The sequence below is a fragment of the Sceloporus occidentalis genome, unplaced genomic scaffold, assembly GCF_023333645.1.
Source record: "Sceloporus occidentalis isolate IW3139 unplaced genomic scaffold, rSceOcc1.0.p SCAF_129, whole genome shotgun sequence".
Classification (NCBI taxonomy): domain Eukaryota; kingdom Metazoa; phylum Chordata; class Lepidosauria; order Squamata; family Phrynosomatidae; genus Sceloporus; species Sceloporus occidentalis.
The window spans coordinates 2,766,477-2,783,393 of record NW_028317109.1 but is presented as its reverse complement, the minus strand read 5'-3'; the positions used below and the strand labels follow the sequence as shown (position 1 = coordinate 2,783,393).

At 43.7% G+C, this 16,917-nt stretch overlaps 1 protein-coding gene across 3 annotated transcripts in view; it reads left to right on the top strand.

Annotated features, from left to right (window-relative positions):
- Window positions 1-12,933, top strand: part of LOC149281693 (disheveled-associated activator of morphogenesis 2-like) — a 69,836-nt gene extending 56,903 nt beyond the window's left edge. For all 3 annotated transcript variants that reach the window (XM_089499068.1, XM_089499070.1, XM_089499069.1), the window contains 9 exons: window positions 1,712-1,796; window positions 3,350-3,456; window positions 4,009-4,097; window positions 4,797-4,965; window positions 5,355-5,462; window positions 6,385-6,445; window positions 8,446-8,577; window positions 10,568-10,738; window positions 12,718-12,933. In XM_089499068.1, the coding sequence (XP_089355194.1) occupies window positions 1,712-1,796; window positions 3,350-3,456; window positions 4,009-4,097; window positions 4,797-4,965; window positions 5,355-5,462; window positions 6,385-6,445; window positions 8,446-8,577; window positions 10,568-10,738; window positions 12,718-12,933 (1,138 nt within the window). The remainder of the gene's footprint in view (window positions 1-1,711; window positions 1,797-3,349; window positions 3,457-4,008; window positions 4,098-4,796; window positions 4,966-5,354; window positions 5,463-6,384; window positions 6,446-8,445; window positions 8,578-10,567; window positions 10,739-12,717) is intronic.
- The last annotated feature ends 3,984 nt before the right edge of the window (window positions 12,934-16,917 follow it).

The window sequence follows — 16,917 nt, the reverse complement described above, 5'->3', positions numbered from 1 at the left end:
TTAAACATGCATGGGATAGACCTACGGCTCCTGAATCTAAGACGAGACCAACGACTGATTAAGGTTTGAGTCTTTACAGCAGGAGAAACGGGTGACTAGACGGGGGGCGGATGGGGGCCGATCTGCCTGCAGGTTCTGGGTTTCTACGACTGTGTGATGTCATTTTCAGCGTGTGGCCGAATGTGCAAACCCTTCCCAAAAATAATGATTTCATGATGTAAAATTTTGCCTCTTTTACCGGGGAACACCTTATTGTCAGGTGACACAAAAGCAGACACCGATAGGTTGCTGCCATAGAAAGCGAAACGTTAGCTAAGAATACGCTTTAAATCAGTTTAATTGCTTAACATGCTGGAGGGGGGCAATTACTGTCTAAATAGAGCCGCTGGTGATAAGACACCAAATGAATGACTACGCGGGACGTTCCATTCCTGTGCTTCCATATAACAGATTACTGCCCGGGGGGGTCATCCATGCGCAACATCAGCTGCTAAATGAAAGTTGCACATAAATTACCCCAAAATATTTTTTTTCCGTGGTAATTCAACTGTTTAGATCAGCGGCCGCTATGACCGCCACGTTCACTGGCCCCCTGCGAAAAACGAAATAATGGGAAACGGAGAAGGTCCCCCGGAAATCAGGACAATTAAAATGTCTGGTCATGCGCTCTGCTTATCATATTCTGTGAAAAATCACAAGCAAAGACGGGCCGTCAGCGATTCTGCCAAATGCATTCCAAAAACGACAATTTACTTAAAAGTCCTTAGCCCCCTGAGCCTGAGGGTCTCGGCTCCGCTGTGAAACGCGTCGGCCGCCCCTGTGGAAAGGTTACGTTTTCGAGGCCGTATTCTCTGCCCTCCTCTGAAAGGTCACATCCGTTCTGAAATAAGCTCGGAACGGGTTATTGAAGCTGTTGAAATATATTCATTTTAAACAAAATTCCTATTGATTTCATGATTTTCGCTTTCGCCTGTAACTTTTCACACCAGTCGGCAAATTGTCTGACTTGATGCCGGGTCATGTGACGTCACCTGCCGACGGGAGTAAAACCAAGCTGAATAGAGCAGGTTGGGGGTGGAGGGGGTGAAGGGGCAGATAGGGGAGATGAGAGGGAAGTAGAGGGTCTGAGTTAGCATGCCCACTAGGTCAGACTGAAAAAATAACCCCTGCAGTGCCAGAGCAGTGATTGCAAGGGTTAATGAATCTTTTTTTTATGTCATCATTGATGATGTCATGCCTGATGTGGTTAGCAGAGGCACACGGAAGAGCGAACTTCATTTCTAAGAACTTGTGGCATAGAGAGAAGATCTAGTTACACATCTATTACACCGTAATAATAACGCAAAGGTCATAGGAAGATTTTGGGGGGTATCCAGGGGGTCCCTCGGGTGAGAAAGTGGGAAAAGATGGGAACGCTCTTTTTTCATTGGCTCATAATGTCACATCGAGAGCATCTGCTGTAAGCAGGAAGAAGTGTGCTGTAAGCAGGAAGTGTGCTGCGCAAACAAAATCATCTTCCCCCTGGGTTCTGAGAAGCAATAATGCAAAGTCGGATATATAGGAACTTTGGCTCAGCGAGGAAACCTTTATAGATTTGTTTTCTTCGTTCCAAATGAATCTTTTACAGAAAAATCTTTACAGAAATATGTCTTCCTATAGTATATTAAATACGGCAGGTTTAACGGAATGTGTTTTATTTGCACATATTTAGGTTGAAATTGTCCAATGAAGAGATCAGGAAAGCCATTATGGAAATGGATGAACAAGAGGACCTTCCCAAGGACATGCTGGAACAGGTACAGCACTTGTGTGAATGCCGGGACTGACTGGGAGAATCGTGTTATGTGTTTGTCCAGGGTTCCGGAGTACACAGAATGCTGTAACAGAATGTGGGAGGTTCCCGAGTACACAGAATGCTGTAACAGAATGTGGGAGGTTCCCGAGTACACAGAATGTGGGAGGTTCCAGAGTGTAGAGAATGCTGTAACAGAATGTGGGAGGTTCCCGAGTACACAGAATGCTGTAACAGAATGTGGGAGGTTCCCGAGTACACAGAATGCTGTAACAGAATGTGGGTGATATTTTCCTGATTAGGAAACAATGTGGGGTTTTTGGATTTTAAGATGATTGCCTTACATGTTCTTTAACAAATTGAAGTGAATGAAAAAATCACAAAACATGCTGGATAAAAACGAGAAGGCTTTCCATCTTGCAAAGAATGCGGATATGAAAGCCTAACTAACTCGATGCCCATGCACTAAGTTACAGGGAATGCCGGGAGCTTCCGTTTTCTATAAAAGGAATAAATGTAAATAATTCCCTTGAATGTTAATTTAAAATCAGTATCCTTTGCGTAGAGGGGTGACGGCGCCCCCTGCTGGCCCGGGACTGAAACGCATCTTGTAGTAACGCTATTATCCCGCTATTATCTCGCTATTATCCCGCTATTATCTCACTATTATCCCGCTATTATCCCGCTATTATCTCGCTATTATCCCGCTATTATCCCGCTATTATCTCAGTGGGTCCAATTATGTGCATCTCCCCTCTGAGTATCACAGGTTCATAGATTTGATTTCTCGGCTCGGTAAGGATGGACGGATCATAACGTCTCTTCAGATCTCTCCATATTGTTTTGGTGACCCGAGCAGACGCCTTGTGTGCAGCAATGGCGACACTGGACACTTTGTATGTGAAATTTACAGATCAGACACCGATATGAGCTCCAGCCGCGAAAAATGTTATTAGCCATTTACACTCTGTGGCCCCCGGTTATAGAGGAGCCCATTCATTCACCAGCACCCCCAGCAATCAGCTCAAAATAGGACCCTGTCTGGGGTCATTAGTGTCTAGATTTTACATAATCACCCCATTATCTACCAGACTTCAGCAAAAATCCTTTGTGGGCACCCAAGGAGGTCAAGGGGGATACATAGAAAGCAGAGGGCATTTCCTAAATCTCTCTATTCAGAACAGACGATGTTACCCCGTGCCCCGGGGGGCCATGGCTGGTACACTGTATGGCCTGATAATAATCGGGATGTTTCTTCTTTTGGGGGAGGAAAGACTTAATAATAAGTCTATTCTTTCAGCGGCATAACGTTCCATGTCTGGCATGTGGCGTCCGTCATATTTGGGCAGAATATGAGACAATGGTGATTTTTTTTTTTTTTTTTTATGTCTAATCAAAATCCAATTACCGTTAAGCCTCAAGCGACGTCCGCAACCGGAAGACGATACAGATTCCTAGTAATGTCTCAGACTGCTTTGGATTGAAGGAATCTCTCCGGTTCTCCCAAACTGATCATCCTCAGGCGGAGCATTTATTAAAATCTCTGTCTCTTCCTAGCTCTTGAAATTTGTTCCGGAAAAGAGCGATATCGATCTGCTGGAGGAGCACAAGCATGAAATCGATCGCATGGCGCGTGCCGACCGCTTCCTATACGAGATGAGCAGGTAGGGAACACGCGTGTAATATCACGTGTTATAAGACAGGACACGCTCCTCTCTCGCCCTACGATGCCCTTCGTCCCCCCGAACAGAGTCGCCGCATATTTTATCCAGAAAGGGCTCCATTAAACGGTGCTTTTTATTATTATTTCTATCGGGGGTCTTTTAATTTAACATGACCGGCTCCCAATACATAAAATATAGCCCCCCCTTAAGTAACTTTGTTATATTATGGGTAGAGGTAATAATACTACCTAAGCGGATAAAGGTAAGAAGAACTAAGTTTCTGGATAAAATAAATTTAAAATTATACATATTTGGTTTGGTTTTTTTTTTTACTTTCATGTTTTTGTCTTGTAGAATTTTGTGTATTTGTGATTTCCCCCCCCTCTTTTTTTGGGTCATTCTGTATTCTTCAGTAAGACCCTTGAGTAGCCAAAGGGTTAGCAAGGCTGTGGCAGTGATCAGCACTTAAGAGGTTAAGCCATTTTAAGGCAGAAATCGAGGACAAATAAATAGGCTGTTCTAATTCACCAAAAACACTGCTTTTCCCTGCAGAATTGATCACTACCAGCAGAGACTGCAGGCTTTATTCTTCAAAAAGAAGTTTCCAGAACGGTTGGCGGAAACTAAGCCCAAAGTGGAAGGTGAGACGGGAGCGCCGGTGAGGGGTGCGGGGGCAATTATTAGATTCCTAGTCTAGCCGGTGGGGGGACAGTGAGATTATATAGGTTTCTCTGCCCGCCCAAGCATGGTGGGCACAGCACTGCCATTTATCCGCAGGACTAAGGTCCATCAAGATCAGAACAAAGAGATGGCACCGTTCATGCGACTCTTCTTCTCTGGAGGTTTCAGGGGTATTTAGGGCCCTTAAAATCTTATTACTGTAACAAAAACAGCCCCATCGAAGTATTATTCCTTACTGACAATGACTCGAAGCTTGACCAGTAGAGGACAATTCTTCAGCAGTTTGCCTCATGGTAGATGGCCAGTACCAGTAGAGGGTAAAAATCTCCCAACAGGATCTAGAACTCTACCAACAGGATCTAGAACTCTACCAACAGGATCTAGAACTCTCCCATCCCATAAGGGAAGACAAGACCCGAAATGTCTTCTGCTTGAGGGAGCCAACAACCCCAGAGACAGGTTGGCCTCATCACTGGAGGAGTAGTTGTTGTCTCGTGATGAGCAGAGGGTCGGTATCCGGGCTCCCCCCTTTTTTTTATCTTTTTAAAAACGAAACCACTAACTATTTCCTTTAGATTCTTTTTGACGCCCGCTGTCGCGCAGTTTGCCTGATCACGGTTGGGATGTTAATTGATGTTCCTCTATTTCTTGTCTTGAAGGTCTTCTCCTGGCCTGCAAGGAGTTGACCCGGAGCAAGCGGCTCAAGCAACTCCTGGAGGTGGTGTTAGCTTTTGGGAACTACATGAACAAAGGACAAAGGGGCAACGCATTTGGATTCAAAGTATCAAGTTTAAATAAAATAATAGACACCAAATCCAGCATAGACAGGTGAGAGTAAACCGGAACACGTTGGAGGGCTATCCTTCAGAGTAATTGAGGTCAAAAGGTTGGGCACGTGGTTTATGGAGCGGATGCTACATAAGTGGAACCGCCTCCCAGCAGAGGTGGTAGGGGGTAATACAGTGAGGGGATTAAGAATGCATGGGATAGACATACGGCTCCTGAATCTAAGACGAGACCAACAACTGATTAAGGTTTGAGTCTTTACAGCAGGAGAAACGGACAGACTTCTAGGTAGCCAGGATGCAAGAGATTGGCACAAGCATGAAGATTGTGCAGGGACTGCTCCATGGGTTACAGGGAACTTGGCATGAAGGGTCTTCGTTTGGTAAATCATCTCTTTTTGCGGGGTAAAGTAACGCTCTCTTCTGTTCCAGGAATATCACCCTGCTGCATTATTTAATCATGATATTCGAGAAAACCTACCCGGATATCTTGACCATTCAGTCTGAACTTCAACATCTCTCCGAAGCGGCCAAAGTCAAGTAAGTGAGCGGGCGAGTGGGGACTGACGAGACCTCCACTAATATAAAATCAACCAGCAAATCATTCTTGGATTTTGTTCCTCTGGAGGTTGTGATAGACCTGGTGCATCCAATATTTATATACATTTATACAAATGTAGCATATGTTTGTGTATTTATTATACTGTATGTATTGTATATGTATTAGGCTGTATATATATATTGTGTGTGTGTGAGGCTGTATATATTGTGTGTGTGTGTGAGGCTATATATATTGTATATGTTATGTATTAGGCTGTATATATTGTGTGTGTGTGAGGATGTATATATTGTGTGTGTGTGTGTGTGTGAGAGGCTGTATATATTGTGTGTGTGTGTGTGTGAGGATGTATATATTGTGTGTGTGTGTGAGGCTGTATATATTGTGTGTGCGAGGCTGTATATATTGTGTGTGTGTGTGTGTGTGTGAGGCTGTATATATTGTATATGTTATGTATTAGGCTGTATATATTGTGTGTGTGTGTGTGTGAGGCTGTATACATAGTATTGTGTATCTATAAGGCTGTATATATTGTGTGTGTGTGTGAGGCTGTATATATTGTATATGTTATGTATTAGGCTGTATATATTGTGTGTGTGTGAGGCTGTATATATTGTGTGTGTGTGTGAGGCTGTATATATTGTGTGTGTGTGTGTGAGGCTGTATATATTGTATATGTTATGTATTAGGCTGTATATATTGTGTGTGTGTGTGAGGCTGTATATATTGTGTGTGTGTGTGTGAGGCTGTATATATTGTATATGTTATGTATTAGGCTGTATATATTGTGTGTGTGTGTGAGGCTGTATACATAGTATTGTGTATGTATAAGGCTGTATATATTGTGTATGTGTTAGGTTGTATCATTAATGCATGTATATTCACCGTGTTTATTTTCTTTAGTTTGGTGGAATTGGAAAAGGAAGTCTGCAACATTAAGTACGGATTAAGAGCTGTGGAATCAGTAAGTGAGATATTATTATTTATTGACCTATATGGCGCTATCATATGCCGCAGCGTTGTACACAGTGCTGGGTAGCACATCGCATAACAATTTGGACTTACAGAAACAAAATGTGAGCAGATCCCCGCTCGCGGGAGCTTACACTCCAAACGGTGGATTTGTCTAGAGCATCCTCGGCTCGGCCCCAGCTTTGCGTTTAACGAGATGTCTGCTCCTCAGTTGGACTCCATCTTGGCTGCTTTTCAAATTTCTTAGAATATCATTTTAGACGATTCGTTTGCAAACCGATGATTTTTCAACCAGAAGCATCTGCTCAGCCAGACTCCAGAACTCAATCATTTCTAGAATAATAAAGAAAGAAGGAGAAATAAATGTTCTCTCTGCGGCGCAGGTTCTTTAAGTGCCAGATCGTGGCGGCTGACCTCAGGTCGCGTTATCTGAGCTTATCCCTGCCCCCGGGTCACATTTAGTATAACTGAAAGCAAACATATTTTATTTGCCCATACGCGACTGCTGAGTACACTCAGGGCAGCCAGGGGACGAGGACCTGTGTGCTTGGCTTAATGAGAAGGGTTGAGATCTGCTCTGGTTAGAGCTCCGGTTTGCGGCAAGGTCTGAATAAATAAGCAGAGAGCTGATCGGGGTCAGGAGCCCCCCCGGGGGTAACGGATTGAGAGAGAACTTGGTATTAAGAACAAAAAGAAAATATTGATCACGTTTTATACATGCAAGAGACGCTTAAAGCAGACCATGTAACTTCATACCCTGAGTCATGCACCAGTTAAAAAACCAAATTATAAACATTAAAAAAAACAAACAGATTGGATGAGTCCCGGGAAACCCAATTTTCAAAGTTCAAGAGAGACATAATTTATGCTGAAATATTAAAAATATCTGCAAAATATGAAATATGTGCATTTTAGTTCTCTTCAGTGTTAACCTCTTAGTGCCCAGAGGAAAGGGCAGTTCTTCAAGCCATGGTTCCCCAGAAGTTTCTCTAAGTTTTGTCTCTCCTGTGTGCTGAAGAATGCCACATCGGGAGTCCGGAGGTAGCGCCTTCTTTCTCCCCTAAACTCCCCTTCATACGATGTTATCTATTAAATGATAAAGCTTTGTTTCCGTAAAAAAGTAGGATAAAACGCAGCGTCTGTTTGCATGTTAACATAATTAACTCTGCGTCTAATAATAATGTACCCATATTTTGGTATACACAATTGTAAAAATTACTGTTCTGTTACCAGAGTTACTTTTCTTCTTATCACTTTACTGAGAGGGGGGGTAGATACAAGGAACAGCCTCCTAGAAGAAGTGGTAGAGGCTAATACAGTGAGATCTAGCATGGTATGTAGATATTTATCTACGCTAGCACATTGATGACCTCACACCTGGCTTCTAAGACTGAGAAATAGCTTGAAGAATTTTTTTGATTACAATTTGTAAAATTATTGGCCAGAACAACAAAATGATTGTGTAGTCATAGCACAGATCAGCTGCTGGGTGAATGTGGCAGACTTACAGTCATAATCTCTGCATTAACAATAAACATTAAGTGCTGGAAATCTATGATTGGATTTTAATGGCTGGTTAAAGCCCATTTTCCTCCCCGGCAGGGAGTAAAGAGAATGAATGAGTTCTTTTATGTACTCATGTTAGTTGGGGGGGGGGGGGCTGAAGAAATACTGCACCTGAGGACCTGCTGCCCTAGGGCAAATTATGGTGCTGTCATTAAAAAAAAAACTCTACTGGAAATACAAGGGTGCTAGATGAGTGGAACCGCCTCCCAGCAGAGGTGGTAGAGGGTAATACAGAGAGGGAATTTAAACTTGCATGGGATAGACATACGGATCCTGAATCTAAGACAAGACCAACGACTGAAGGTCTGAGTGACTTGACGGGGGCCGGATGGGGCCGATCTGCGGGCAGGTTCTGCTTCTATTAAAATTGTTACATTTGGGACAAATTATTCCTAATAATTAACTAACATAAATGTTTCTTTCTAGGAACTCGAGTACCAGAAGCGGCAATACCGGGAGCCGTGTGACCGCTTCGTCCCCGTCATGAGCGACTTCATCACGGTGGCGAGTTTCAGCTTCTCTGAGTTGGAGGAACTGCTGAGCGAGGCTCGCGATAAGGTGAGCAATCTGAAGAAGAGACCTCTGAGGTCTTAAAGCGTAACTTCTTCTACATGTTTATATAGACACGCTATCCTGTGCTCCACGGGCTGAACATGCGCAGATACAGCGACATAGAAGGGGCTTCTGTGCTTCGCTATAAATTATCTGCATTAAGGCGACTGCAGGAATTTTATTGTTTGCCATAAATTAAGTTTTCAGCAAAGCAGAGACGATGGACTCTCAATGGGGTCTTTGTGTGGTAAATGGGGTCTCTGTTAAATGGGTCTCTGTTTGTTAAAAGGGGTCTCTGTTTGTATAAGGGGGTCTCTGTTAAATAGGGGTTTCTATTAATGGGGTCTCTGTTTGTTAAAGGGGGTCTCTATTTGTTAAATGGGGGTCTCTGTTAATTGGAGGTCTCTGTTTGTTGAATGGGGGTTTATTTTTGTTGAATGGAAGTCACACGTTGTGAAGCAGGTTCCGTCCGTCCGTCTATCTGCCAAGTCCTGTATAGCTGTGTGCGGAGATCCAGCCAATCAGCTGCTTTGATTCCAACAATCAAAATAACCGAGAAAATTCTGGAGGAATCATTTATTAAAAACGTGGAAAAAAAACTTTGGTGTTAATTATTTTAACTTAAAAAATGCCTGTTCTGTAGGATTATTCCTCCCCATTAAGTTATCTCTCCTCTGTTCTTAAGTGGCTGACCGTTGCTGATTGGTCAAGGCAGCCTTTGTAAGGGTGGGGGAGGAGAAGGGAGAGGATGTCAGGACTGGAAATTCAATAGTACAAGATATTTGAATGTTTGATGCGTTAATTCCGTTATTATAGAATTACCGCATTTCTAAGAGCCGCACAGCGTGGGCGGCTGCCGGTGACCTGGAAACTGGAAATATTTAATATCGTTAGAAACGCTCCGTGCACGCAAACTAATACAAGAAATAAAAAGAAATGCATCCAACAAAGACGTTTCACGGGATCTTCCAGCCAATCAGGACGCGGCAGTCGCACAAAATTAAAGTATCCCTGGGGCGCCAGCCAATCAGGAAGTAGACAGCTTGTAAAATTAAAATACACCCAGCCAATCGGAGACCAGACGGTGTAAGTGCTGCGCAAGCCGAAAAAAATCAAAAAGTTCTGCTGAATTTAACTTTAAAAACCCAAAATCAGAGAAAATGCGAAGAATAAAAAACAGACGCTCGTTATCCCAGCCGCAACGACTCAAACCTTAATCAGTCGTTGGTCTCGTATTAGATTCAGGAGCCGTATGTCTATCCCATGCATGTTTAATCCCCTCACTGTATTACCCTCTACCACTTCTGCCGGGAGGCTGTTCCACTTATCTACCACCCTCTCAGTTGGATAGAATTATAGAATCCATATGCACAGATTTTTTTTTGTGTCGAAAACGTTTGCGGTCGTCCGCACCGGAGCGAAGGGTTCAGTGTTCAGATATTTCCACACTCTGCGGCTGCCATTAAAAACACAGAAGATAATTCAAACAAGTCGGATTCCAGTATCACCGACCGACATTACTGTATACAGCGCTGGGGGTTATATTACTGTATACAGCGCTGGGGGTTATATTACTGTATACAGCGCTGGGGGTTATATTACTGTATACAGTGCTGGGGGGGTTATATTACTGTATACAGTGCTGGGGGGTTATATTACTGTATACAGCGCTGGGGGTTATTACTGTATACAGCGCTGGGGGTTATATTACTGTATACAGCGTTGGGGGGATATATTACTGTATACAGCGCTGGGGGTTATATTACTGTATACAGCGCTGGGGGGTTATTACTGTATACAGCGCTGGGGGTTATATTACTGTATACAGCGCTGGGGGGTTATTACTGTATACCGCGCTGGGGGGTTATATTACTGTATACAGCGCTGGGGGGTTATTACTGTATACCGCGCTGGGGGATTATATTACTGTATACAGCATATTGTTAAATATTAAATTATTATTAGTTATGCCCCTCGATCTCTTTCTCCTTTTTAGTTCTCTAAGGCGATGAAGCATTTTGGGGAACCTGGAGGCCAAATGCAGCCTGATGAGTTTTTTGGAATATTTGACACCTTCCTCCAGTCCTTTGCGGAGGCCAAACAAGACCTGGAGAATATGAGGAAGAAAAAGGAGGAAGAGGAGCGCAGGGCTCGTATGGAGGCCATGGTGAGGAATGAGGACTTTTCTCTAACCATGTTTCAGCTTCTCCATCTGTTCTCCATTCTGCCAGCGCCTTGTTCTCTGTTTCTCCGCCATAATCTCCTTTACACCTCCGCTTCGTATCTTCTTTTTTATCTTTTCCCCCTCGTTGCGCTCTTTCCGCCGTTTTCTTGTCCATTGAATCTCCTGCTGCCGGCAGATCTCTTACACTTTCTCCTACAATCTTCCTTTCCTCCATTCATTATTTCCTTTCCTCTAATCCTCTAGTATAGTTTTTTTCCCGTATATGTAGCAGTTTAGCTGCTTCACGAAGCCAAGAACGATGGAACGTTGGTTACCCCCAAACTTATGAAGTCTGAAGTAGAGCCCTGTGCGGGACTGTTTTCTTAATCCCCCTGAATTTCTGACCATTTCCTCCTGCTCCCGCAACATGTGTGTCCAATCCCGCCCGCTCCCGCAAACATCATTTACAAACATTCATTCCCTCATTCATATACTCATTCATTCCCTCATTCACAGATACTCATTCATTGCCTCATTCACAGATACTAATCATTCACAGATACTCATTCATTCCTTAAATACTCGTTCATACAAACTCCCCCACCCCCTTACCTGAACTGCAGATTTCCTGCGCACTCCTGCAAGGCTGCCTTCGCGTTGCTCGCACACAGAATCTCTTCTCTTGTCCCGCCCAGGGGAAGAGGGAACGGTGCAGAGTCATGTGACGTAAATTCACGTGACTCCGCTGGGTTCCTGGGCAGAACAAGAGAAGAGACGCTGTGAGGGAGCAGTGCGAAGGCAGCCTTGCGGGAGTGCGCGGGATTACTGGGACCCGCAGGTTCAGTGTCTGACCGCCCGCTCCTGCCCTTAACACCCGAAAAAACCACCCGCACCCAAAAGTTTTTTCCCAATGCAGTCCTGTAGTCTGAAGCCTTGTCCAGGACCCCCCAGGCAGCATCCGTGGTCCCTGCGCTGCATGTTTAGCCGCCGTGAGAGTGTAAAGTACCTCATAATAATAATCAGAAATCAACTTCGAGAAGCAGCCCAAAAGCCTTCTTGAGAATACTCTCATGGTGCGTCCATCTAGAAACCCAGAACCTGCCGGGAGGCTGTTCCACTGATCTACCACCCTCTCTTTAAATTTGATACTAAATCGTCATGAAAGGCAATATTAACTCCGTCAGGTTAAGGCTGTTTCTGCTCCCTTTTAAGTAGAAGCAGCACAGATCGTTCTCGCCCCCCCCCCACACCCCCCCCCACTTGCCGCGTCCCGAGTGGTTCGTGGGAACTGATCTCACTTTCATTTTCCCAAAGTCAGAGAGCTCCTTAGAGTCGTGTTTGCTCTATTAACCCTATCCGTGATCAAGCCAATCGCTTTTTGGTGAATTAACACTGAAGGAGACGCTTTGTTCCGAGGCGTCCCGAGGTCGGCTTTATTCTTCTAGAGCGTGAAATAAATCGGGGTGTTTTTACCGTCCATAAAACTGAAGCCTCTTTATTCCTTTGCCTGCGAAAGTTGTGACTTGCGATTACGAGCTCCGCACAGTAACTAATCGCTGCCGCCGGCGGGGGGATAGAACGTTTGGCCGGCGCGCGATACACGGAGATATTTCACGATCCCCAAAAAATGGAGTAAATTTTAAACATTATTGCTGATTTTTAGGTTGAAAACTTTAGCTTTAAATTTTACTGTATACCTAAAAAAACCAGAGCAGCCATCGTTACTCACTGGTCTTATCACCTGCATGATTATTCCTCCCCACTTCATAGACTTCATAGGTAAAATACCCCCCCACCCCCACTGAAAACAGTGAATAAAAACCAAAAACGTGTAGTTTTACTCCTTCCTAGGAGCCGCGTACGTGGCCGGTCCTCGCTAACGATTTTGACATGTGAATAACTTTTCAGGTCTGGTTTCCATGACGATTCGGGGCATTTAACGGGAAACGACCCTAAACCAGAATACTTGTTTCTTTCAACAGCTCAAGGAGCAGCGTGAGAAGGAACGGCGGCTGAAGAAGGCGAAAGCGGGAAGCACGTCCGAAGAAGGAGGAGAGTTCGATGACCTGGTGTCGGCGCTGAGGTCCGGCGAAGTCTTCGATAAGGATTTATCCAAACTGAAGAGGAACCGGAAACGTTCCGGGAATCAGATTCTAGACCCCAGCAGAGAAAGGGCTGTCACCAAGCTGAATTACTAAGGCCACGGAGAAAGTCCAGACCGAAGGTTACAGGAAGATTCTGACGCCGGAGCGGAAGGACGGATGTCAGCTGGTTGGGATTGCGATGGAAGCTTGGAGAGATGTCCTCAAAACGAGCTGCCGGGTTCCTCGATACAAAGGATCGTTCTGGATGATCTGCCGCAGAACGCATCGGATGCAACGAGCAGAAGAGACGAACGCAACGTGCGGCCATCAGACTTTTCAAGTGCCAAATATATATATTTTATTTTTTTGCACTGTCTTACATTTCAGATGTAATGGGATTATATTCGGTATCCGGCCGCCGGCCTCGAGCCCGGACTGTAGGATCTGGCCGATCCGTCGCGCCCTTCCCATTCTATGGGCAAAACCAAAGCAAGGATGTAATATTGAAATAAAAAATGAAAAAAGAAAGACTATAGAGAGACGGGAAAAGGACTCCTGACAGCGGCCAACAAACCCGAACGTTTCTCAAAGAGTCGGTTCTTTTCTAGATTCTGGAACTTGGAATATAAATCCTGTTTACGTTTCAGCTGCGAGCGAGATAAATGGGTATTTCTTATTTTTAAGGTCTGTCCAAGTTGAAGTTTGGTACAGAATGTTATACTCACACTCTCGGTGTTATACGCACTCCGTGTGATTCTAGGACTCCCTCCAATTGTTCAAACTAAACACGATTGCAACATCACGCGCGCTTTCTGCCCCCCCGTACGCCGCCGTGTAGAATCTTGGCGTAGGAGGTCCACGCGCCGCCAACTTGGAAACTCTGGATTTGGCCAAAACAAAAAGCACAAAATGTTAGGGGGGCGAGAAATGGAAGCGTCGTCAGATTGTGGACGGGGAACGCAGGCCGACCGGCGAGGTCCTTGGAGCCGAATCCGAAAGCTTTTATATAGGTTTTACCAGCGAGGAATGATCCATACGTCGGGAGCCAAATGAGTTACCCGCCTGCCCCTGGATCTCACCTGGGGGGGGGCAGGGTTTTTTGGGCTCAAATTATGTATTTTTATTGCCTTACCCATGGGGGAGGTGGCAGGCGAGCTTCATGCAGGGGTAGGTCAGGTATCCTCCAGGAGAAGGTTGGACTGTTTTTAGAGGTCAAAAGAAGGGACTCGGTACGGATTATTTTTATGGTGGGACCCCAAAAAATTGCTAACGGAGTTAGATTTAGCATCATGGCAGCCGAGTGACACAAATCCTTCTAATAAGTTGTAGGGGGCGCCTTCTTATCTGACGTTACTTTCTATGTTCTAAGGAACAAAAAATGGGGTTAAAACCACCAAAGTGGCAATTTTATGAGATTTCTGGAAAATATCCATCTGCAGCTCTTCTGGAAGGAACTCGAGCACTTCGCACGGGGGGGGGGCGCCGTCTCGGTGTGTACTTCTCTTATATATATCGATGAGAAGGTTTCGCTGTCAATTCCATTTCTCCCCAAAAATTAGGAATTTAATAGCAAAAAAAATATAGAAGAAATTATTCCTTTTACACTTTTACTGAAATGTCAGCCAAATGATTCTGGAATATTCCGCTCTGGATCTGATTACACATCATGGCTTCACCCCTAGGATGAGGAGGGCTATAGCGGCCCTGCAGAGTATCTCTCAGAAACCATCTGCAGGACTCAGGGACTTAAACTATTTTTTTTCAAGTCATAGCTCTCTTTTTAAGGAAAAAAATGCAATTTTTAAGTAAGAGATTTTTTTGGGCTGGGTCAGAGGCGAAGCCGCCATTAAACCAAAAGACGCGGCAAATTAGCGGTTGCGCGTTAATTGGGGAGATTGAGTATTTTGTATCCTCTCCGAGTTTCGTTAGTCGCAGGGTACGGGAGCTTTGCAAAAGAACCGATAATGGTTGTTTACACGTATGTATATTTTGTATACAAGTTTTTGCTGCAGAAATTCTTAAAATACAACGGTTACGACCCCAAAAAAAAAATCTGTAAACCATAATTTTATTTATTTGAAAGGGTTCTATGCTTTTAGTCGTTGTCTGTATATATTTTTGCCACTTTTCAATCAGCGACGGTTGAGAAAGTTCCGCTGTGTTAAGCCGTGAAGGAGCTGCTGAGATCTGCAACTCCCATAACGCTCAGCCTTAAAGAAGCATCGTTGGGTACATAGTTTACAGCAGCTGCAGCGCACGAGGGGTTAACTGGCCACGCGCAAAGGCTGCATAGATCACATGGAGGTATCCGGTACCACAAAGTAAAGCAACAATGTTACAAAAATGCAAAAAGGATACTTTTTTAATAAAAAGAAAATTAGAGAAAAAATGTTTTGTGCCGAAAATGCATATTTTACCGGCTCAGATTTCAAGGATTTTAAGTCAAATAATAGAATCCACCAAACGCTTTGCCTATAAATGTGTAATCATTTTAAGTGAAAAACTCTTGATACGAAGTGTTACGGGATATTATGATTCTGCTTTGTTAACCCTTTGCAAACCGGAGAAAGACATCTGCAAATTGAGATTTACTTAAAGGAACTAAAATTCTGAATAAAAAAAATAAATTAATTAAATTAGCATCACAACAATAATTGGCCGCTTTGGAAATGTAACATTACGTGTATAAAAAGCTTATTAAAAAGTGAAGTTTTGGTTAAATTGGATGGCGGGGACGAAGGAGATTCGTGAATATAGATGCAGCGGGGGATCGGAAGGTGATGAGCGGAAAGGGGATGATGTTAGCAAGGAAAACAGGATTTATTCAGAAAGTTAAGTTTAAAATACTTGCTTTGGGGGAAAAAAATCTGTTTCATGAAAGGAATAACTTCACTGTCATTGAGGAATATTTGAAGAGGTTTATGTGACCGAGTGCTCTGCTTGCCGGGCCGTGCAGACCAGCGCGTGATCTCGAGATTCCTTTAAGATCATTATTTCCGGGTGATCCGGTCAGGCCATCCCTAAATAAAACATAAATACATTTAATTTAACCCAAATCTGGAACAGAAACTGGGTGAAAAGCAGAATAAATGCTGGGAATCGCACCATGTGCACTTTTTACATACAGGCAGCGAGCGAACTAATTAAAAAGGGAAATTGTGTTTTTTAACATATTTTTAAAACGGGTGGCCCATCGTGTAAAGATCTAATAATATAACCCAAATTACCCAAATTAATGCTAAACTAAGCTTTACAGTACGAGGTTTGCTGCGAAACGCGTCGGGGGTCCTTTTCTGGTGCAATACTTTGGGATGCTTCTCATTTGTTGGTCAGTTTAAAAATATAAATGAATTAAATTAAGTTTGTAGTGTTCTTTTTACGCGCACTTTTTTTATTATAATATTCTGTTTTACAAATAATAAAATTAAACATTTTATTTCCGTCTTTTGTCGCTTTTCTTCTCCTGACTTAATTCTTTCTCCAAATAAAGCTTTATTAAGAAGCGACCGAAGATGTTGAGAGTTGAAGTCCATGGTCAGCAAAGGAGGTTCCCTTTTCTTGTTGGGTTTATTGGGGGTTATATTACTGTATACAGCGCTGGGGGTTATTACTGTATACAGCGCTGGGGGTTATATTACTGTATACAGCGCTGGAGGTTATATTACTGTATACAGCGCTGGGGGTTATATTACTGTATACAGCGCTGGAGGTTATATTACTGTATACAGCGCTGGGGGTTAATTACTGTATACAGTGCTGGCGGTTATATTATTGTATACAGCGCTGGGGGTTATATTACTGTATATACAGCGCTGGGGGTTATATTACTGTATACAGCCCTGGGGGTTATATTACTGAATACAGCTCTGGGGGGTTATATTACTGTATACAGCGCTGGGGGTTATATTACTGTATACAGCGCTGGGGGTTATATTACTGTATACAGCGCTGGGGGTTATATTACTGTATACAGCGCTGGGGGTTATATTACTGTATACAGCGCTGGGGGGTTATATTACTGTATACAGCGCTGGGGGTTATATTACTGTATATACAGCGCTGGGGGTTATTACTGTATACAGCGCTGGGGGTTATATT